The sequence below is a fragment of the Panulirus ornatus genome, chromosome 12, assembly GCF_036320965.1.
Source record: "Panulirus ornatus isolate Po-2019 chromosome 12, ASM3632096v1, whole genome shotgun sequence".
Classification (NCBI taxonomy): Eukaryota; Metazoa; Arthropoda; class Malacostraca; order Decapoda; family Palinuridae; genus Panulirus; species Panulirus ornatus.
This window is the reverse complement of record NC_092235.1, coordinates 68804990-68829160: the sequence shown is the minus strand read 5'-3', so window position 1 is coordinate 68829160 and position 24171 is coordinate 68804990. Positions and strand designations below refer to the sequence as shown.

At 40.6% G+C, this 24171-nt stretch overlaps 1 protein-coding gene across 2 annotated transcripts in view; it reads left to right on the top strand.

The window, feature by feature from the left end:
- Positions 1-23469, top strand: part of Nbr (exonuclease mut-7 homolog) — a 29480-nt gene extending 6011 nt beyond the window's left edge. For both annotated transcript variants that reach the window (XM_071668190.1, XM_071668191.1), the window contains exons 4-5: positions 106-288; positions 17360-23469. In XM_071668190.1, coding sequence (XP_071524291.1) covers positions 106-288; positions 17360-17785 — 609 coding nt within the window. In that variant the 3' untranslated portion in view covers positions 17786-23469. The remainder of the gene's footprint in view (positions 1-105; positions 289-17359) is intronic.
- Positions 23470-24171: the final 702 nt, after the last annotated feature.

Genomic DNA, 24171 nt, shown 5'->3' with positions numbered 1-24171 from the left:
TTGTGTGCTATTTCTGTGTAGTGTGTATATAAATGAAAACTAAGTAGCTTAGACCAAATGTAAATGCTCCCATGATCTTATGAAACAAATTAGTTTTTTCTTTAGGGGTTGGCAAAGCAGCTTCGTTTATGCGGCATTGATGCTAAAGCCTTAGAAAATGGTGAGAATTGTGATCGTTGCATTGACTACTTTGAGAGGGAGAAGAGAGTGGTTCTAACACAGGGTGGATCATACAAACGATTATCCAAGTTTATTCCTGCTGAATACGTATACAACGTTCCAAATGAGGTGAGTGATAGTGAAGAGGATTTTGTCTCTGAAAAATAGATTTTTTATATTGAGATAAATTCAGCCCAGAGATGTATCAATTTGTGTAATTTTCTGTTCTCATTTTCTCCCATGCATATTTCCTTACCTAAGTATACTTAAAATTTTGGAAAACTGAATGGTTGCAAATGGAACCAAGTCTGACAAAAAGACGTGCTTTTAGGTGTACAACAAGGAATATCATTAACCTCAGTATTCTTTCTAATCATGATTTCAGATATAGATGAGGATGTAAGGGAGAATGTAGCCAGGCGTTGTGTAGATTATACAAGAATGTGTAAATAAGTGGATACAGTAGACAAAAAACAGAAGATACCTGAATATTATCCAAAAATAAGGGAAAGATAACCTGATGCAATTTGATTTGATGAAGAGAAATTTGAATAGATTAGTCATGGAATGATTAACAGTATTTCTGCACCTTCCCTACAAAGGTCCCACTTAGAGGGAAAAAGGGAGAGAAGAAAATGACAAAGACATAGGAGTTATATGAAAAACTTTAATGTGGGGAACACAATGGCATGAATTCAAGGAGCCCATTGACAAGATGGTGTTTTTAGTCTTGGTATTAAGTGATACAGTAATGAGATCTTTCCCAACAAGAAACAGAAAAGTGATGATGGAAGTGTTTAACTTGTATGCCTTATCCTTCCTACCCTAGGTGTGTCTTCTGTCTTCTTTAGGGCTCCTGCAGTGCTCAAAGAGCCAGCCACATTCACTGGATGGGACCACAGGCCAGGGTGTGTGATGCACTTTTATCTGTCAGATTAGTGCAAAACAGTTTAGTTTTAAGTTTTCTGTGTCTTCATTATGGAAGTTGCATCTTGTGCATGAGGGGTCTTGTGATAAGTTGAATCGTTTGTATGTTGTAGCAATGGGTGGTGTCCAAAGCCCACACAAGAAATTGTGACTCATATATGTGTGGGGAGTGTGGTTTCAGATGGATGTACATTTGGTAGGATGGTGTTTAAGACTGGGTTCAGACGTTGGGTGTTTAGTACTTGTTAGGTCACTTCTATCTTTTTATGCCTCTGATGCCTGTTCCTTCTGGGAACTCCCTTCAAGTGGTGGCCAGGGCAAGAGTCTCTGCTTATCCCTATCCTTACATGCCTCCCTCACATACACCATTCCAAGCATTCTTCTTCTTCTTCTTCTCTCTCTCTCTCTCTCTCTCTCTCTCTCTCTCTCTCTCTCTCTCTCTCTCTCTCTCCCCCCCCTTCTCTCCTCCCAGCACTGTTTCACTTTCTTTCTCCTTATCACTTGTAGTCTTCCTCTTGCATCTACTGTCATTTTAAACTCCCCATCTTGCATTCTTTCCACATGGCCAGCCACCTCAAAGGATTATGTTTCATTCATTCCACAATTAATTCCTTTTGCATTACCTGCCATTCTAAATCTCTCATACATAGGTACCTAGGTGTGCATAGATATGGCAGTGAATGGAACCATGAAAGCTGAAATGAGTCTGGGAGCATTAAGGAATGTGTTGAAAGAGAGGCCATTGCCTGGGAGGACAAAAATGGAGATGTTTGAAGGTACAGTAGTCCTAACAATTTTGTGTGGGTGCACAACATGGGCCATAGACAAGAGTGTGCGGAGCAGGATGGATGTGCAGGAAAAAAGTATCTAAGGACAATATGTCTTGGAAGGTGGTTTGATTAAGCAGTCAAAGGGTGAGAGAGAGGTGTGTTAATGAGTGTTCTCGAGACAGCTCAAGAGGATGTGCTGTTATAGTTTGGACATATGGAGAGAATGAGAGTTTAGAGGTTCTGAGAAAGGATGTATCAGAAATGGAAGGGACAAAAAATGAGATACCCAGTTAGAGATGGAAAGATTGAGTGAAAAATGCTGTGAGTGCTAAGGGCCTGAACATGCAAGGGTGTGAAAGCTGTACACAGGATAAGAGTGAATTGGAGCAATGTTTAATACAGGCAGTGATATGCCATCAGGGCATATGAAGCAGCAGTGGGATGCCACATAAAGGGCTGTTGGGCATGGTTGTGAATAGAGGGCTGTAATTCAGATACATTACACATGAGTGCTAGAAAATGGATGTGAGCAATAGAGGCCTTACTTCGTTTATTCCTAACACAGGAAGTAGCAAACAGTTGTGGAAAATATATATATATATTTTTTTTTTTTTTTTTTATTCTTTGTCGCTGTCTCCCGCGCTTGCGAGGTAGCGCAAGGAAACAGACAAAAGAAATGGCCCAACCCCCCCCCCATACACATGTACATACACACGTCCACACACGCAAATATACATACCTACACAGCTTTCCATGGTTTACCCCAGACGCTTCACATGCCTTGATTCAATCCACTGACAGCACGTCAACCCCTGTATACCACATCGCTCCAATTCACTCTATTCCTTGCCCTCCTTTCACCCTCCTGCATGTTCAGGCCCCGATCACACAAAATCTTTTTCACTCCATCTTTCCACCTCCAATTTGGTCTCCCTCTTCTCCTCGTTCCCTCCACCTCCGACACATATATCCTCTTGGTCAATCTTTCCTCACTCATTCTCTCCATGTGCCCAAACCATTTCAAAACACCCTCTTCTGCTCTCTCAACCACGCTCTTTTTATTTCCACACGTCTCTCTTACCCTTACGTTACTTACTCGATCAAACCACCTCACACCACACATTTTCCTCAAACATCTCATTTCCAGCACATCCATCCTCCTGCGCACATCTCTATCATAGCCCACGCCTCGCAACCATACAACATTGTTGGAACCACTATTCCTTCAAACATACCCATTTTTGCTTTCCGAGATAATGTTCTCGACTTCCACACATTTTTCAAGGCTCCCAAAATTTTCGCCCCCTCCCCCACCCTATGATCCACTTCCGCTTCCATGGTTCCATCCACTGCCAGATCCACTCCCAGATATCTAAAACACTTTACTTCCAGTTTTTCTCTTCAAACTTACCTCCCAATTGACTTGACCCTCAACCCTACTGTACCTAATTACCTTGCTCTTATTCACATTTACTCTTAACTTTCTTCTTTCACACACTTTACCAAACTCAGTCACCAGCTTCTGCAGTTTCTCACATGAATTAGTCACCAGCGCTGTATCATCAGCGAACAACAACTGACTCACTTCCCAAGCTCTCTCATCCCCAACAGACTTCATACTTGCCCCTCTTTCCAAAACTCTTGCATTCACCTCCCTAACAACCCCATCCATAAACAAATTAAACAACCATGGAGACATCACACACCCCTGCCGCAAACCTACATTCACTGAGAACCAGTCACTTTCCTCTCTTCCTACACGTACACATGCCTTACATCCTCGATAAAAACTTTTCACTGCTTCTAACAACTTGCCTCCCACACCATATATTCTTAATACCTTCCACAGAGCATCTCTATCAACTCTATCATATGCCTTCTCCAGATCCATAAATGCTACATACAAATCCATTTGCTTTTCTAAGTATTTCTCACATACATTCTTCAAAGCAAACACCTGATCCACACATCCTCTACCACTTCTGAAACCACACTGCTCTTCCCCAATCTGATGCTCTGTACATGCCTTCACCCTTTCAATCAATACCCTCCCATATAATTTACCAGGAATACTCAACAAACTTATACCTCTGTAATTTGAGCACTCACTCTTATCCCCTTTGCCTTTGTACAGTGGCACTATGCACGCATTCCGCCAGTCCTCAGGCACCTCACCATGAGTCATACATACATTAAATAACCTTACCAACCAGTCAATAATACAGTCACCCCCTTTTTTAATAAATTCCACTGCAATACCATCCAAACCTGCTGCCTTGCCGGCTTTCATCTTCCGCAAAGCTTTTACTACCTCTTCTCTGTTTACCAAATCATTTTCCCTAACCCTCTCACTTTGCACACCACCTCGACCAAAACACCCTATATCTGCCACTCTATCATCAAACACATTCAACAAACCTTCAAAATATTCACTCCATCTCCTTCTCACATCACCACTACTTGTTATCACCTCCCCATTTGCGCCCTTCACTGAAGTTCCCATTTGCTCCCTTGTCTTACGCACTTTATTTACCTCCTTCCAGACCATCTTTTTATTCTCCCTAAAATTTAATGATACTCTCTCACCCCAACTCTCATTTGCCCTCTTTTTCATCTCTTGCACCTTTCTCTTGACCTCCTGTCTCTTTCTTTTGTACATCTCCCACTCAATTGCATTTTTTCCTTGCAAACTATTGCATACTATTCGCCATTTCCCGTGTTAGCAAGGTAGCGCTAAGAACAGAGGGATGAGCCTTTGAGGGAATATCTTCACCTGGCCCCCTTCTCTGTTCCTTCATTTGGAAAACTAAAGAAACGAGAGGGGAGGATTTCCAGCCCCCTCCGCTCCCTCCCCTTTTAGTTGCCTTCTACGACATGCAGGGAATACGTGGGAAGTATTAGTGAAGGGGGCTAATGGGGAGGTAATAACAAGTAGTGTTGAAGTGAGAAGGAGATGGAGTGAGTATTTTGAAGTGTTAAGAACAGAGGACTGAGTCTGAGAGGAAGTGAAGTATTTTATATATCTGGGAGTGGACTTAGCAGTGAATGGAACCATGGAAGCAGAAGTGAGTCACAGGTTGGGGAAGGGGCAAAGGTTTTTGGAGCAATAAAGAATATGTGGAAGGAGAGAACGTTATCTTGGAGAGCAAAAATGGGTATGTTTGAAGGAATAGTAGTTCCATCAGTGTTATTTGGTTGCAAGACATGGGCTATAGATAAGGTTGTATGGAGGAGGATGGATGTGTTGGAAATTAAATGTTTGAGGACAATATGTTGTGTGAGGTGGTTTGATCAAGTAAGTAATGAAAAGATAAGAGAGATGTGTGGAAATAAAAACTATGTGGTTGAGAGAGCAGAAGAGGGTGTGTTGAAATGGTTTGGACACCTGGGGAGAATGAATGAGGAAAGATTGACAAAAAGCATATATGTGTCAGAGATGGAAGGAACAAGGAGAAACGGGAAACCAAATTAAGGGTGGAAGGATGGAGTAAAATGATTTTGAGCAATCGGCGCCTGAACATACAGGAGGGTGAGTGGTGTGCAAGGATAGAGTGAATTGGAACGACATGGTATACTGGGGACAATGTGCTGTTAGTAGACTTTACCAGAGCATGTGAAATGTCTGGGGTAAACATGAAAAGGTCTTTGGGGCCTAGATGTAGATAGGGAGCTGTGGTTTTGGTGCATTATACATGACAGCTAGAGACTGAGTGTGAATGAATGTGGCCTTCTTTATCTGTTTTCTTGGTGCTGCCTCACTGAAGCAGGAGGAAGCAGTGCTGTTTCCTTTGGAGCAGGGTGGCACCAGGAATGGATGAAGGCAAGCAAGTATGAATATGTACATGTGTATATGTATGTGTGTATATATATATATATATTTTTTTTTTTTTTTTTTTTTTTTATACTTTGTCGCTGTCTCCCGCGTTTGCGAGGTAGCGCAAGGAAACAGACGAAAGAAATGGCCCAACCCCCCCCCCCCCATACACATGTACATACACACGTCCACACACGCAAATATACATACCTACACAGCTTTCCATGGTTTACCCCAGACGCTTCACATGCCTTGCTTCAATCCACTGACAGCACGTCAACCCCTGTATACCACATGACTCCAATTCACTCTATTTCTTGCCCTCCTTTCACCCTCCTGCATGTTCAGGCCCCGATCACACAAAATCTTTTTCACTCCATCTTTCCACCTCCAATTTGGTCTCCCTCTTCTCCTCGTTCCCTCCACCTCCGACACATATATCCTCTTGGTCAATCTCTCCTCACTCATTCTCTCCATGTGCCCAAACCATTTCAAAACACCCTCTTCTGCTCTCTCGACCACGCTCTTTTTATTTCCACACATCTCTCTTACCCTTACGTTACTTACTCGATCAAACCACCTCACACCACACATTGTCCTCAAACATCTCATTTCCAGCACATCCATCCTCCTGCGCACATCTCTATCCATAGCCCACGCCTCGCAACCATACAGCATTGTTGGAACCACTATTCCCTCAAACATACCCATTTTTGCTTTCCGAGATAATGTTCTCGACTTCCACACATTTTTCAAGGCTCCCAAAATTTTCGCCCCCTCCCCCACCCTATGATCCACTTCCGCTTCCATGGTTCCATCCGCTGACAGATCCACTCCCAGATATCTAAAACACTTCACTTCCTCCAGTTTTTCTCCATTCAAACTCACCTCCCAATTGACTTGACCCTCACCCCTACTGTACCTAATAACCTTGCTCTTATTCACATTTACTCTCAACTTTCTTCTTCCACACACTTTACCAAACTCAGTCACCAGCTTCTGCAGTTTCTCACATGAATCAGCCACCAGCGCTGTATCATCAGCGAACAACAATTGACTCACTTCCCAAGCTCTCTCATCCCCAACAGACTTCATACTTGCCCCTCTTTCCAGGACTCTTGCATTTACCTCCTTTACAACCCCATCCATAAACAAATTAAACAACCATGGAGACATCACACACCCCTGCCGCAAACCTACATTCACTGAGAACCAATCACTTTCCTCTCTTCCTACACGTACACATGCCTTACATCCTCGATAAAAACTTTTCACTGCTTCTAACAACTTGCCTCCCACACCATATATTCTTAATACCTTCCACAGAGCATCTCTATCAACTCTATCATATGCCTTCTCCAGATCCATAAATGCTACATACAAATCCATTTGCTTTTCTAAGTATTTCTCACATACATTCTTCAAAGCAAACACCTGATCCACACATCCTCTACCACTTCTGAAACCGCACTGCTCTTCCCCAATCTGATGCTCTGTACATGCCTTCACCCTCTCAATCAATACCCTCCCATATAATTTACCAGGAATACTCAACAAACTTATACCTCTGTAATTTGAGCACTCACTCTTATCCCCTTTGCCTTTGTACAATGGCACTATGCACGCATTCCGCCAATCCTCAGGCACCTCACCATGAGTCATACATACATTAAATAACCTTACCAACCAGTCAACAATACAGTCACCCCCTTTCTTAATAAATTCCACTGCAATACCATCCAAACCTGCTGCCTTGCCGGCTTTCATCTTCCGCAAAGCTTTTACTACCTCTTCTCTGTTTACCAAATCATTTTCCCTAACCCTCTCACTTTGCACACCACCTCGACCAAAACACCCTATATCTGCCACTCTGTCATCAGACACATTCAACAAACCTTCAAAATACTCATTCCATCTCCTTCTCACATCACCGCTACTTGTTATCACCTCCCCATTTACGCCCTTCACTGAAGTTCCCATTTGCTCCCTTGTCTTACGCACCCTATTTACCTCCTTCCAGAACATCTTTTTATTCTCCCTAAAATTTACTGATAGTCTCTCACCCCAACTCTCATTTGCCCTTTTTTTCACCTCTTGCACCTTTCTCTTGACCTCCTGTCTCTTTCTTTTATACTTCTCCCACTCAATTGCATTTTTTCCCTGCAAAAATCGTCCAAATGCCTCTCTCTTCTCTTTCACTAATACTCTTACTTCTTCATCCCACCACTCACTACCCTTTCTAAACAGCCCACCTCCCACTCTTCTCATGCCACAAGCATCTTTTGCGCAATCCATCACTGATTCCCTAAATACATCCCATTCCTCCCCGACTCCCCTTACTTCCATTGTTCTCACCTTTTTCCATTCTGTACACAGTCTCTCCTGGTACTTCCCCACACAGGTCTCCTTCCCAAGCTCACTTACTCTCACCACCTTCTTCACCCCAACATTCACTCCTCTTTTCTGAAAACCCATACTAATCTTCACCTTAGCCTCCACAAGATAATGATCAGACATCCCTCCAGTTGCACCTCTCAGCACATTAACATCCAAAAGTCTCTCTTTCGCACGCCTGTCAATTAACACGTAATCCAATAACGCTCTCTGGCCATCTCTCCTACTTACATAAGTATACTTATGTATATCTCGCTTTTTAAACCAGGTATTCCCAATCATCAGTCCTTTTTCAGCACATAAATCTACAAGCTCTTCACCATTTCCATTTACAACACTGAACACCCCATGCATACCAATTATTCCCTCAACTGCCACATTACTCACCTTTGCATTCAAATCACCCATCACTATAACCCGGTCTCGTGCATCAAAACCGCTAACACACTCATTTAGCTGCTCCCAAAACACTTGCCTCTCATGATCTTTCTTCTCATGCCCAGGTGCATATGCACCAATAATCACCCACCTCTCTCCATCAACTTTCAATTTTACCCATATTAATCGAGAATTTACTTTCTTACATTCTATCACATACTCCCACAACTCCTGTTTCAGGAGTATTGCTACTCCTTCCCTTGCTCTTGTCCTCTCACTAACCCCTGACTTCACTCCCCAGACATTTCCAAACCACTCTTCCCCTTTACCCTTGAGCTTCGTTTCACTCAGAGCCAAAACATCCAGGTTCCTTTCCTCAAACATACTACCTATCTCTCCTTTTTTCACATCTTGGTTACATCCACACACATTTAGGCACCCCACTCTGAGCCTTCGAGGAGGATGATCACTCCCCGCGTGACTCCTTCTTCTGTTTCCCATTTTAGAAAGTTAATACAAGGAGGGGAGGATTTCCGGCCCCCCGCTCCCGTCCCCTCTAGTCGCTTTCTACGACACGCGAGGAATACGTGGGAAGTATTCTTTCACCCCTATCCCCAGGGATAATATACATATATATATACATATACACACACACACACACACACACACACATATGCACATACACACACACACACACACATACATATATATACATATGAAAAATGTAAGAACAATTTAGAAACAAACTTTTAGCTTGAAATGAATGAAAAAAAAATGAATGTCACATAATGGTTCAACCTCTGGCTATGGAAAAGGAAATGTACAATTTATTCACACAAACGTCAATAGCAGTTCTCATCAATTTCACCACTGTGTCAATAAGCTTCAATGTCTAAGCTACATTTTTCTCCAACTTCACTATTTTCTTGTCAAAAAACACCATGCATGAAAACTATCACTCCATTAACACAACTATAAACATTTACTTCCCCTTTAAAAGTTCTGGGGAAGTCTGTCTCGATACACTGCGGCGAGGCGACGCGACGCTGACACAATCACTGTATATATATATATATATATATATATATATATATATATATATATATATATATATATATAAATGTAAATATTGAATCTACATAGAACAGTCTTGCAAGGGATGTTATGTTTTTTTTTTTTTTTTTTTTGCTTTGTCGCTGTCTCGCGTGTTTGCGAGGTAGCGCAAGGAAACAGACGAAAGAAATGGCCCAACCCACCTCCATACACATGTATATACATACACGTCCACACACACAAATATACATACCTACACAGCTTTCCATGGTTTACCCCAGACGCTTCACATGCCCTGATTCAATCCACTGACAGCACGTCAACCCCGGTATACCACATCGATCCAATTCACTCTATTCCTTGCCCTCCTTTCACCCTCCTGCATGTTCAGGCCCCGATCACACAAAATCTTTTTCACTCCATCTTTCCACCTCCAATTTGGTCTCCCACTTCTCGTTCCCTCCACCTCCGACACATATATCCTCTTGGTCAATCTTTCCTCACTCATTCTCTCCATGTGCCCAAACCATTTCAAAACACCCTCTTCTGCTCTCTCAACCACGCTCTTTTTATTTCCACACATCTCTCTTACCCTTACGTTACTTACTCGATCAAACCACCTCACACCTCACATTGCCCTCAAACATCTCATTTCCAGCACATCCACCCTCCTGCGCACAACTCTATCCATAGCCCACGCCTTGCAACCATACAACATTGTTGGAACCACTATTCATTCAAACATACCCATTTTTGCTTTCCGAGATAATGTTCTCGATTTCCACACATTCTTCAAGGCTCCCAGGATTTTCGCCCCCTCCCCCACCCTATGATCCACTTCCGCTTCCATGGTTCCATCCGCTGCCAGATCCACTCCCAGATATCTAAAACACTTTACTTCCTCCAGTTTTTCTTCATTCAAACTTACCTCCCAATTGACTTGACCCTCAACCCTACTGTACCTAATAACCTTGCTCTTATTCACATTTACTCTTAACTTTCTTCTTTCACACACTTTACCAAACTCAGTCACCAGCTTCTGCAGTTTCTCACATGAATTAGTCACCAGGGCTGTATCATCAGTGAACAACAACTGACTCACTTCCCAAGCTCTCTCATCCACAACAGACTTCATACTTGCCCCTCTTTCCAAAACTCTTGCATTCACCTCCCTAACAACCCCATCCATAAACAAATTAAACAACCATGTAGACATCACACACCCCTGCTGCAAACCTACATTCACTGAGAACCAATCACTTTCCTCTCTTCCTACACGTACACATGCCTTACATCCTTGATAAAAACTTTTCACTGCTTCTAGCAACTTGCCTCCCACACCATATATTCTTAATACCTTCCACAGAGCATCTCTATCAACTCTATTATATGTTGATATGTATATGTATGTATATGTGTGCATATGGGCACTTATGTATATGTATGTGTATATGAGTAGATGGGCCATTCTTCGTTTGTTTCCTGTTGCTACCTCGCTGATGCGGGAAACAGCGATTATGTATAATAAATGATAAATAGAATAATATATATATATATATATATATATATATATATATATATATATATATATATATATATATAAATATATATATATATATCCTGGGGATGGGGAGAAAGAATACTTCCCACGTATTCCCTGCGTGTCGTAGAAGGCGACTAAAAGGGGAGGGAGCAGGGGGCTGGAAATCCTCCCCTCTCGTTTTTTTTTAATTTTCCAAAAGAAGGAACAGAGAAGGGGGCCAGGTGAGGATATTCCCTCAAAGGCCCAGTCCTTTGTTCTTAACGCTACCTCGCTAATGCGGGAAATGGCAAATAGTATGAAAAAAAAAAAAAAAAATATATATATATATATATATATATATATATATATATATATATATATATATATATTATCCCTGGGGATAGGGGAGAAAGAATACTTCCCACGTATTCCCTGCGTGTCGTAAAAGGCGACTAAAAGGGGAGGGAGCGGGGGCTGGAAATCCTCCCCTCTTTTTTTTTTTTTTTTTTTTAATTTTCCAAAAGAAGGAGCAGAGAATGGGGCCAGGTGGGGATATTCCCTCACAGGCCCAGTCCTCTGTTCTTAGCGCTACCTTGCTAATGCAGGAACAGAGGGGGCCAGGTGAGGATATTCCAAAAAAGGCCCAGTCCTCTGTTCTTAACGCCACCTCGCTAACGCGGGAAATGGTGAATAGTATAAAAGAAAAAAAAAAAAAAAAAAAAAAAAATATATATATATATATATATATATATATATATATATATATATATATATATATATATATATATATTTTTTTTTTTATACTTTGTCGCTGTCTCCCGCGTTTACGAGGTAGCGCAAGGAAACAGACGAAAGAAATGGCCCAACCCCCCCATACACATGTATATACATACGTCCACACACGCAAATATACATACCTACACAGCTTTCCATGGTTTACCCCAGACGCTTCACATGCCTTGATTCAATCCACTGACAGCACGTCAACCCCGGTATACCACATCGCTCCAATTCACTCTATTCCTTGCCCTCCTTTCACCCTCCTGCATGTTCAGGCCCCGATCACACAAAATCTTTTTCACTCCATCTTTCCACCTCCAATTTGGTCTCCCTCTTCTCCTTGCTCCCTCCACCTCCGACACATATATCCTCTTGGTCAATCTCTCCTCACTCATCCTCTCCATGTGCCCAAACCACTTCAAAACACCCTCTTCTGCTCTCTCAACCACGCTCTTTTTATTTCCACACATCTCTCTTACCCTTACGTTACTCACTCGATCAAACCACCTCACACCACACATTGTCCTCAAACATCTCATTTCCAGCACATCCATCCTCCTGCACACAACTCTATCCATAGCCCACGCCTCGCAACCATACAACATTGTTGGAACCACTATTCCTTCAAACATACCCATTTTTGCTTTCCGAGATAATGTTCTCGACTTCCACACATTCTTCAAGGCCCCCAGAATTTTCGCCCCCTCCCCCACTCTATGATCCACTTTCCCTTCCATGGTTCCATCCGCTGCCAGATCCACTCCCAGATATCTAATACACTTCACTTCCTCCAGTTTTTCTCCATTCAAACTCACCTCCCAATTGACTTGACGCTCAACCCTACTGTACCTAATAACCTTGCTCTTATTCACATTTACTCTTAACTTTCTTCTTTCACACACTTTACCAAACTCAGTCACCAGCTTCTGCAGTTTCTCACATGAATCAGCAACCAGCGCTGTATCATCAGCGAACAACAACTGACTCACTTCCCAAGCTCTCTCATCCCCAACAGACTTCATACTTGCCCCTCTTTCCAAAACTCTTGCATTCACCTCCCTAACAACCCCATCCATAAACAAATTAAACAACCATGGAGACATCACACACCCCTGCCGCAAACCTACATTCACTGAGAACCAATCACTTTCCTCTCTTCCTACACGTACACATGCCTTACATCCTCGATAAAAACTTTTCACTGCTTCTAACAACTTGCCTCCCACACCATATATTCTTAATACCTTCCACAGAGCATCTCTATCAACTCTATCATATGCCTTCTCCAGATCCATAAATGCTACATACAAATCCATTTGCTTTTTTAAGTATTTCTCATACATTCTTCAAAGCAAACACCTGATCCACACATCCTCTACCACTTCTGAAACCACACTGCTCTTCCCCAATCTGATGCTCTGTACATGCCTTCACCCTCTCAATCAATACCCTCCCATATAATTTTCCAGGAATACTCAACAAACTTATACCTCTGTAATTTGAGCACTCACTCTTATCCCCTTTGCCTTTGTACAGTGGCACTATGCACACATTCCGCCAATCCTCAGGCACCTCACCATGAGTCATACATACATTAAATAACCTTACCAACCAGTCAACAATACAGTCACCCCCTTTTTTAATAAATTCCACTGCAATACCATCCAAACCTGCTGCCTTGCTGGCTTTCATCTTCCGCAAAGCTTTTACTACCTCTTCTCTGTTTACCAAATCATTTTCCCTAACCCTCTCACTTTGCACACCACCTCGACCAAACACCCTATATCTGCCACTCTATCATCAAACACATTCAACAAACCTTCAAAATACTCACTCCATCTCCTTCTCACATCACCACTACTTGTTATCACCTCCCCATTTGCGCCCTTCACTGAAGTTCCCATTTGCTCCCTTGTCTTACGCACTTTACCTCCTTCCAGAACATCTTTTTATTCTCCCTAAAATTTAATGATACTCTCTCACCCCATATATATATATATATGTCTGTGTGTGTATATATATGTGTACATTGAGATGTGTAGGTATGTATATTTGCGTGTGTGGACGTGTATGTATATACATTGTGTTTGGGGGTGGGTTGGGCCATTTCTTTCGTCTGTTTCCTTGCGCTACCACGCAAACGCAGGAGACAGCGACAAAGCAAAATATATATATATATATATATATATATATATATATATATATATATATATATATATATATATATATATATATATTTTCCCTGGGGATAGGGGACAAAGAATACTTCCCACGTATTCCCTGCGTGTCGTAAAAGGCGACTAAAAGGGGAGGGAGCGGGGGGCTGGAAATCCTCTCCTCTCGTTTTTTTTTTAATTTTCCAAAAGAAGGAACAGAGAATTGGGCCAGGTGAGGGTATTCCCTCAAAGGCCCTGTCCTCTGTTCTTAACGCTACCTCGCTAATGCGGGAAATGGCGAAGTTTGAAAGAAAAAAAAGAAAATATATATATATATATATATATATATATTTTTTTTTTTTTTTTTTTTTTTTTTATACTTTGTCGCTGTCTCCCGCGTTTGCGAGGTAGCGCAAGGAAACAGACGAAAGAAATGGCCCAACCCCCCCCATACACATGTACATACACACGTCCACACACGCAATATACATACCTACACAGCTTTCCATGGTTTACCCCAGACGCTTCACATGCCTTGATTCAATCCACTGACAGCACGTCAACCCCTGTATACCACATCGCTCCAATTCACTCTATTCCTTGCCCTCCTTTCACCCTCCTGCATGTTCAGGCCCCGATCACACAAAATCCTTTTCACTCCATCTTTCCACCTCCAATTTGGTCTCCCTCTTCTCCTCGTTCCCTCCACCTCCGACACATATATCCTCTTGGTCAATCTTTCCTCACTCATTCTCTCCATGTGCCCAAACCACTTCAAAACACCCTCTTCTGCTCTCTCAACCACGCTCTTTTTATTTCCACACATCCCTCTTACCCTTACGTTACTTACTCGATCAAACCACCTCACACCACACATTGTCCTCAAACATCTCATTTCCAGCACATCCATCCTCCTGCGCACAACTCTATCCACAGCCCACGCCTCGCAACCATACAACATTGTTGGAACCACTATTCCTTCAAACATACCCATTTTTGCTTTCCGGGATAATGTTCTCGACTTCCACACATTTTTCAAGGCTCCCAAAATTTTCGCCCCCTCCCCCACCCTATGATCCACTTCCGCTTCCATGGTTCCATCCGCTGACAGATCCACTCCCAGATATCTAAAACACTTCACTTCCTCCAGCCTCTCACCATTCAAACTCACCTCCCAATTGACTTGACCCTCAACCCTACTGTACCTAATAACCTTGCTCTTATTGACATTTACTCTTAACTTTCTTCTTCCACACACTTTACCAAACTCCGTCACCAGCTTCTGCAGTTTCTCACATGAATCCGCCACCAGCGCTGTATCATCAGCGAACAACAACTGACTCACTTCCCAAGCTCTCTCATCCCCAACAGACTTCATACTTGCCCCTCTTTCCAAAACTCTTGCATTTACCTCCCTAACAACCCCATCCATAAACAAATTAAACAACCATGGAGACATCACACACCCCTGCCGCAAACCTACATTCACTGAGAACCAATCACTTTCCTCTCTTCCTACACGTACACATGCCTTACATCCTCGATAAAAACTTTTCACTGCTTCTAACAACTTGCCTCCCACACCATATATTCTTAATACCTTCCACAGAGCATCTCTATCAACTCTATCATATGCTTTCTCCAGATCCATAAATGCTACATACAAATCCATTTGCTTTTCTAAGTATTTCTCACATACATTCTTCAAAGCAAACACCTGATCCACACATCCTCTACCACTTCTGAAACCACACTGCTCTTCCCCAATCTGATGCTCTGTACATGCCTTCACCCTCTCAATCAATACCCTCCCATATAATTTACCAGGAATACTCAACAAACTTATACCTCTGTAATTTGAGCACTCACTCTTATCCCCTTTGCCTTTGTACAATGGCACTATGCAAGCATTCCGCCAATCCTCAGGCACCTCACCATGAGTCATACATACATTAAATAACCTTACCAACCAGTCAACAATACAGTCACCCCCTTTTTTAATAAATTCCACTGCAATACCATCCAAACCTGGTATATATATATATATATTATCCCTGGGGATAGGGGATTAAGAATACTTCCCACGTATTCCCTGCGTGTCGTAGAAGGCGACTAAAAGGGGAGGGAGCGGGGGGCTGGAAATCCTCCCCTCTCTTTTTTTTTTTTTTTTTTTTTTTAATTTTCCAAAAGAAGGAACAGAGGGGGCCAGGTGGGGATATTCCAAAAAAGGCCCAATCCTCTGTTCTTAACGCTACCTCGCTATCGCGGGAAACGGCGAATAGTATAAAAAAAAAAAAAAAAAATAATATATATATATATATATATATCCACAATGTAACTTATGTACAATGCAATGAAACTCTAGCCACATTATCCACAAACAGGGTTCACAGACCTTTACACGGTTTCCCAGGACTGCTTCATATACCATGGTTCAGCCCATTGATAGCATGTCATCCCCCATATACTTCATTGATCTAATTTGATTTATCCCTTGCATGCCTCGTGCATATTCAGGCTCTGAATTGTCAAAGCATCTTTCACTCCATGCTTCCACCTCCTTGTTCCCTCCACTTCTGACATGTATACCCTCTTAGTCATCCTCTCGCCAATTATCTCCTCTATATGTCCAAACCAGTTTAGCACACCCTTTTCAGTTCTCTTATACATACCCCTCTTACTACCACACCATTTTCCTACCTTATCATTTCTTATCAAATCAGCCCTCTTCACACCACATAGTGACCTCATACATGTCATATTGAACACAGTCACCCTCTCTTTTACATTTTTGTCTGAGGTCCTTTTCTCGCAGCCATACACTGAAATTACTGTACCATTAGAAATACCCATCTTCGCCACTGGAGACAGTGATCTCACTTTCCTCACATTCCTCAATTTGCCCAGGACCTCTTCCCCCTTACCCACCCTATGGCTCACTTCAGTTCCATTCACACCCATAGGCACTTCCCAGGTATCTAAAAAATTTTCACCCCAAATAACTTGTCTCTTCATTGCTGAACCTAATAACCTTGCTTTTGTTTGCATTTACTTTCATCTTTATTTTTCACAGTCTCCCATACTCAGACACTAGCTTTTTCAATTTCTCAATTGAATCTGCTACCAGCACCATGTCATCAGCAAACAACAGACCCACCTCCCAAGCCCCCCCCCCCCCATCAGGCTGCATACTTGCTCCTTTCTCCAAGACCATTGCATTCATTCCTTCACCACTCCAACCGTAAACAAATTAAAAGTCATAATGACATCTCACATTTATTAACCAGCACCGAAGGGAAGAAGACTGGGATTCAGACATAGGTGGCCATTGTGTGATACATAAACAATGTCTTTCTGTTCCTGTAAACAAAACTTTCAGTCATACTGATATCCTCTGTTATTTCAGGTGGCAAAGCAGCAACTAGCTGAGATTATTGAGGCATTCAATGTTAAAGTAACCCTGAATGATATCTTCGCACGGTGTACAAAATGTAACTCAGGCTCATATATATTAGTGCCCTCATCTGTCTTTGTAAATATATGTTCGAAAAAGGAAAATTCAGATGGTATGTCGAAGACAAAAGATGAATGGGTCAACTGCCAAGGAGGACAGATTAATATTTCGAATGGTGTCACAAGCTCTGGTGTCACTGTTCAAGTGGAACATGTACGTCATGAAGTCATAGAAAAAACAAAGTTGTTTTATGTATGTTCTCAGTGTGGGCATTGTTATTGGGATGGAACACATCACAGCAAAATTCTGAATGGAAAATTAAAGAACATTGTTGAAGTTGATAGACAAGCAAACAATGTTGAGAAAAGTCACACCTAGAGGAAGGCAAGTAAATATTCTCTTTATATTATTGTTTAACTCTCAGAACTTCAAAGCATATAGATGTAGCATAAGTTTCCAGTGTTCAGTGACCTGTACATTAAACAAAGTTGTGACTCTGTCATCAGTACATTTCTTTTGTGATTTTTCTGTTGAGAGTTCTTTTGTAGGAGGAAGAATCCTGAAATACCAATGAAAATTTATTTATATAAAAGGATGAAATGGGGATTGAAGAGGTTGAAGTTAAATTACATGGAACATTTCTTTTTTTGATACCTTGCTATTACCAAGGCACTCATATCATCAATTTGTTGTGTGAAAAATGTTTCAGTTTAGAATTTTATGCCTCCCAGAATTTTAAGTTGCCAATAAGAACCATTTTTCTCACTTATTCTATGAAATCTAGTGGTAAAATGAACCAATTGATTCTGTGGATATGTATAGTTTGTCCTTTTCACTTGAGATATTTTGAAATTGATATATATCAGAGGATTTATTTTGACCTCTTAGATGTGCTCATTATATATACCAGGTACACAGAGTTGTGCCGTAAAGACCCAAAAATTTTGTCACAACTTCATGAAAGGTATTGATGGTATTGCAAGAGTAGATATAAAACACCTATATACGGGTTGAATATATGTTGTACACCATCACTGAAATGGTTGTTACTTTCCATTCTTTTTCATTATATGTAGTTGTTATCTACTCATTTTTGGAAAGTAATGCAGGAGGGGAGGATTTCCAGCTTCCTGGTTCTTCCCTCTTAGTTGCCATCTATGAGATGCAGAAGATACATGGGCAATATTGTTTACCCCTGTCTTCAGGGATTGTTGGGAGGTTACTCAAACAAGAATATATTGAACCTCATTAACTCAAAGATATTGAAGATTAATTTGCTTACCAATTGATTGTTACCTGAGGGTAGTTACCATCCTTAATTATAGTCATCAAAACTAAACCCTATTGCCCAACAATAAAGCATTAATCTATCTTTTTTTTTTTTTTTTATACTTTGTCGCTGTCTCCCGCGTTTGCGAGGTAGCGCAAGGAAACAGACGAAAGAAAATTAATCTATCTATCTGTCTATATATCTGATGCCTGTTCCCTCTTGGAACTCCCTCAAAAGGGTGGCATGATGCCTGTTCCCTCTTGGAACTCTCTCAAAGGGGTGGCATGATGCCTGTTCCCTCTTGGAACTCCCTCAAAAGGGTGGCATGATGCCTGTTCCCTCTTGGAACTCCCATAAAGGGATGTCATAAAGCAGTAAGATTATTGATTATAAGATTTTTAAAAAGTCATGTCTGATCAGTTACAATATTCTCTCAGTCTCATTCCAGAACAAGACTACTAAAAATAGTTATCCACAGTACAAATCCAATAAAGATTTTTATGGTGAATACACATTGAATATGAAATAATTAGTATACTGTTCATAACCCTGAGGAACATCAGAGGAAAAGTTCATCCATCAGCAGTCAAGGACACTGATTGACTGACTGAAGAAACTCCAAAAGAGTGGAGGCTGAACTCAAACAGATGTCACACCTTATCAAACCTCTTAATATATTAATCAAGGGTTACAACATCTCACCAATATTTTTTAATAGAGAGGACTTAATGGTAGCAGATCAGAAAAGAGAATCACTAGTGCATCTTCTCTTGCATAAATCATTCAAGTGATTAGAAAGACTATGATATTCTAGATTATTAAGGCAATAAAAGTTGATAATCTAATGCTTTGGAGATGATAAGTCAAAGCAATAGGGTGCAGGATGATAGTTGGAAGGATTAGGATGGTCATCCTTTTCTGAGATGGATTGCACCAATACATATTTTTTAGGAGGAAAATTGCAACAGATAAGGAAGCACAGTCAGACATTAACATGATGGAGGCTTCCATATGCCTTACTGATGTTCAAAGAAGCAATTTTTGAATTGTACAAAAGTAGATGATAGGAATGGGCACAAGATGAGTAGTAGGTACAAGAAGTGAGGGAGGTTGGAATCATCCAAAGTAGAGTGTAGGAAACAAGCACTAGAAATTGATAGAGGATCATTGATATGGAAAATTTAAGAAAAGGATAACTGAGATAAATCGTTAGAGATAGAGTTGGCCAAAGACCTTAAGATCCATTAGTGGAGGAAGAGACATTAACACACTTTGTTTACAAAAAAAGGGTGTACCCTCTCAGATAATATATTTGTTACAATATCATTTGGAGATGAAAGGTAAGTGCAAATCAAAAGAAGGAGACATTTTTCAGGTCTGAAATGTCAGGTCACTTGCCCAAATAATTTCAGAACCTTGGATTGAATGGAGATAGTTTGGAAAGAAGAGGTGATATACATCTCCATTCCCATGACTTATATGTATTATGTGGTCCAGAGACAAAAGCATCTCCCTGATAGAAGCAGTAGTTCATAATGAAAATTAATTTTCATAATTTAGTCTGTTAAGTGTTGCTAAGCCACCACATTTGGTGTTTAGAAGATGTATTAGGTGTGGTGGGTAAAGAAATATCTGCACTATTTTTATCACTGAATTAATTGTAGGTGATACTGAGTAGCTCTAGCACAAGGGATTAGAGGTGAAAGGTGGGTCCAGAAGTATTTAGTCATAAGTGTATATAAATAGGGTGGTGGATAATTTGCTCCAGATTGGGACAGGTGGAATTTTCACCCATGTTTGTTTTGGGAGATTTGAGCCACTTTTAATTTTGGACATTGATGTTCCCCAAGTAGGATACTTCAGATGGAGAATGAGAGGCAAATTTTGTCAAGTTTAGATATCGAGTAATTCATGCATATTAAAGAACCTCGGCTTTCATCTCATGCTGAGACATTTGTCCAACCGCTCTTTGTTATCATCAGACATTACTTCCTCTTCCAGGAAGATTGTGTGTTTTGAAGGTTTACTGAGTCTTGTGCAAAATATTTTCATGCATGGCTTACAAGAGCTGTCAAAAAGCATTTTGTCCAAAACTTTATAATGGTTATTTGGGGCACCCTTGAATATTACTTTAGGGTCTTTTATCTATTATCTGTCAATCCATGGTGGCCTTTTAAGTAGATGTAGGGAGGAATAAAGATAATGAACCCTATAATTATGTTCTTTTCTTACTTTTGCAAAAAGGGGTGGAAGCATGAAACCGACCATTTTTTTCTACTCAAAATTAGATTTTGTTTAAAATTGTTCAAAAGATATGTCCATCATGCTGAAAAAGTATGTGCAGTCAAAAAGGTGTATTATAGCTAATTAATTGTTCCTGTAACCTTTATAGAAAGGAAGTAACTCCACATTAATGATTACTTTGCAAGCTGCTGCATCAAATGATTATTGTGTGACCATGGGCACCTCAAGGGTGGGCTGTTTTGATAACTGCATCTTTCCCTACACATTGAAGCTTTGGAATTCTCTTACCTTCTCATGTCTTTCCCTATAACTATGGCCTGGCACATTTTGGAAGACAGGTATTTCACTTTCTCAAAAAATTTTAAATTCCCTTCTCTTTTTCCATTTCATATATTCATTTATTTTTTTATTTTGCTTTGCTGCTGTCTCCCACGTTAGCGAGGTAGCGCAAGGAAACAGACGAAAGAATGGCCCAACCCACCCACATACACATGTATATACATACACGTCCACACACGCAAATATACATACCTATACATCTCAACGTATACATATATATACACACACAGACATATACATATATACTTTTTTTTTTTTTTTTTTTTTTTTTTCATACTATTCGCCATTTCCCGCATTAGCGAGGTAGCGTTGAGAACAGAGGACTGGGCCCTTGAGGGAATATCCTCACCTGGGCCCCTTCTCTGTTCCCTCTTTTGGAAAATTAAAAAAAAAAAAAAAGTGAGAGGGGAGGATTTCCAGCCCCCCGCTCCCTCCCCTTTTAGTCGCCTTCTACGACACGCAGGGAATACGTGGGAAGTATTCTTTCTCCCCTATCCCCAGGGATAATATCCCTGGGGATACATATATACACATGTACATAATTCATACTGTCTGCCTTTATTCATTCCCATCGCCATCCTGCCACACATGAAATAACAACCCCCTCCCCCCCCCTCATGTGTGCGAGGTAGCGCTAGGAAAAGACAACAAAGGCCACATTCGTTCGCACTTAGTCTCTAGCTGCCATAATCTCCTTTATTTCAATTAAGGTCCAGCCTTGATGTGCACTTTTGTTCATGACTGAAGCCTTCAGCTTAAAAAAAAAAATCTTGAGCTCTGTACTTTTGGGGATGAATTTAAGAATCAGTGCAAGATAATTTTTGTATAAAAAAAATGTCTTTTTTTTTGAGGAATGCTGCTTTTTTATTGTTAGTGGTTTTTAAGAAATTTATGTTTTGTGTAAAATCATGATGTTCATCATTCTACAGGAACAGATTTGTTCTGAACATTGTATTTTGTCTAATTAGTCGTTTTAAACTTTGAGGTAATCAGCTTGGATAATTCAGTTTATTACTTTCCAGTGTTAGATTGATCTTCCAATCCTGGTTACTATTTGTAGGAGATGGAGTTCGAGAATAAAAGCATTAAACTCCTTGTTATTTTCAGATCTGAATGAAAACTTTTTGTCCCCAAAATAAACCTGAACCTTGCCAGGTTTTTTTAAAGTTTGAATTTAGTTTTGAACCACATTAGTTCTGTTTATTTTGCCATATATGGGTATGGAATCATCTTTATATTTTGGTTAATGTATCATTTTCAAAACCCTTGGAGTAGTTAGGATAGGTAATTATGTGTTTGTTAATTAATTGTTAGTCAGTTGTTGAGCCTGAGCAGTTTTTAGAGAGATTCTTTTCCTGAACAAATGTAAAAATGGCTTAATCACATTATTTCATCTCTTTTCCACATGTAGGCTAGAATTAGCTGAATTGTGCTTTTCATTGTTCTTTTGTTTTTACAATTATGTCACTTTTTCTCTTTTATAAATCTTCCCTAAGATCTGCTCACATGTCTCCTTTCTCCTTCCATTGTGCCATCAGCTGTGCCATGTTGGGCTGAAGGGTACAATAGGAGGCATAGCCTGTAGCTGACAACCCATAAAGTACCAAGCTGATTATCCAGTTAAGCCACCTGTACATGACCCTCATGGACCACTGGGTTGGCCTATTTATCTGCTATTTCAAAATTTGATTTTATATACCATACCCTCATGGAGCCTTGGTAATTTATGTCTCTGATGTCTTGGCAAAAGTCTCCACACATCCCTTTCCTTGTGTGCCACCGTTGCATACACTCTTCCACACATTCTTCCCCGTTTCTCTCTTCCCAGTACTAATCCACTCTATTTTTCTGTCAGATGTGGTCTTTCTCTCACACCAACCCTTTCCTTCCACAAGCCCAAACCACATCAAAATATTATGTTTCACCCACTCCACAATTCATTCTCTTTGCATACAACCCTTCATTTCTTTCTTCAAGCCATATAGTCATACTACAAGGCTCATTTCCATAGCCAAGATTCTTGACCTCTGTGACTTGCTCCATGTCCACATTTGGGCTATATAAGTCAGGGTTGGGAGGACTATACTGAGCCTAGGTAAAAAGATGAAAATAGTTATTTGAATGTAAAAAATGTTTATTAGACAATTAAGATTGTCCTGTACATACATAAGAAAGAAAATACAAAGCAAAGTAGAATGATACAAAAGCTTATCATGGTTTTCTTTCCTGTACTTGCAACACAATACAAATATCTAATACAATTAATGTAATATATATATACATTTACTTTTGTTGAAATACAGCAGCAAATAGTCATACTGATGTATATATCCTTTATTAACAGTGATACAATTTTTGTATTCATATCTGCATACAGTTACTTGTATACACACTATACTACTCTATTCTATATCTCTGATGCCCATTCCAATTGGAACTCCCTCAAAGGGGTGGCGACAGCAACAGTCTCTCCATAACTAAAGAACCCCAGTGCCGCTTCCTAGCCTTTGGTGCCTCATCCTTAACAGGCAAACAAATGGCAGAGGGCAAGTCTAGCACAGTGTTTGCTGAGGCTCCTACCTAATGTCCTTAATGAGTACTTCTATCTAATGCTCCTACCTAATATTTTGACAATAACCCTGCCTAAATGTTCCTACCTACTACTTCTGTCTGCTGCTCCTATCATTTTGCCAAAAGGCAGGGCTAACGCCTAGCACTCACTATGGGAAAATTAAAGTTTCGAAGAATGAGCTACATAAGTTGTGTAATTACATTACGACAAGAAATTGTATGTTTGTGGACAGAATGCCAGTAGTCCACATGTTAGTGAGGCAGAAAGAAAAGACAGCTACCTGGGTCAGCATAGAGCATCTTACAACCACTAAAGTGCTGGTTCACTTAGCAGATGTTA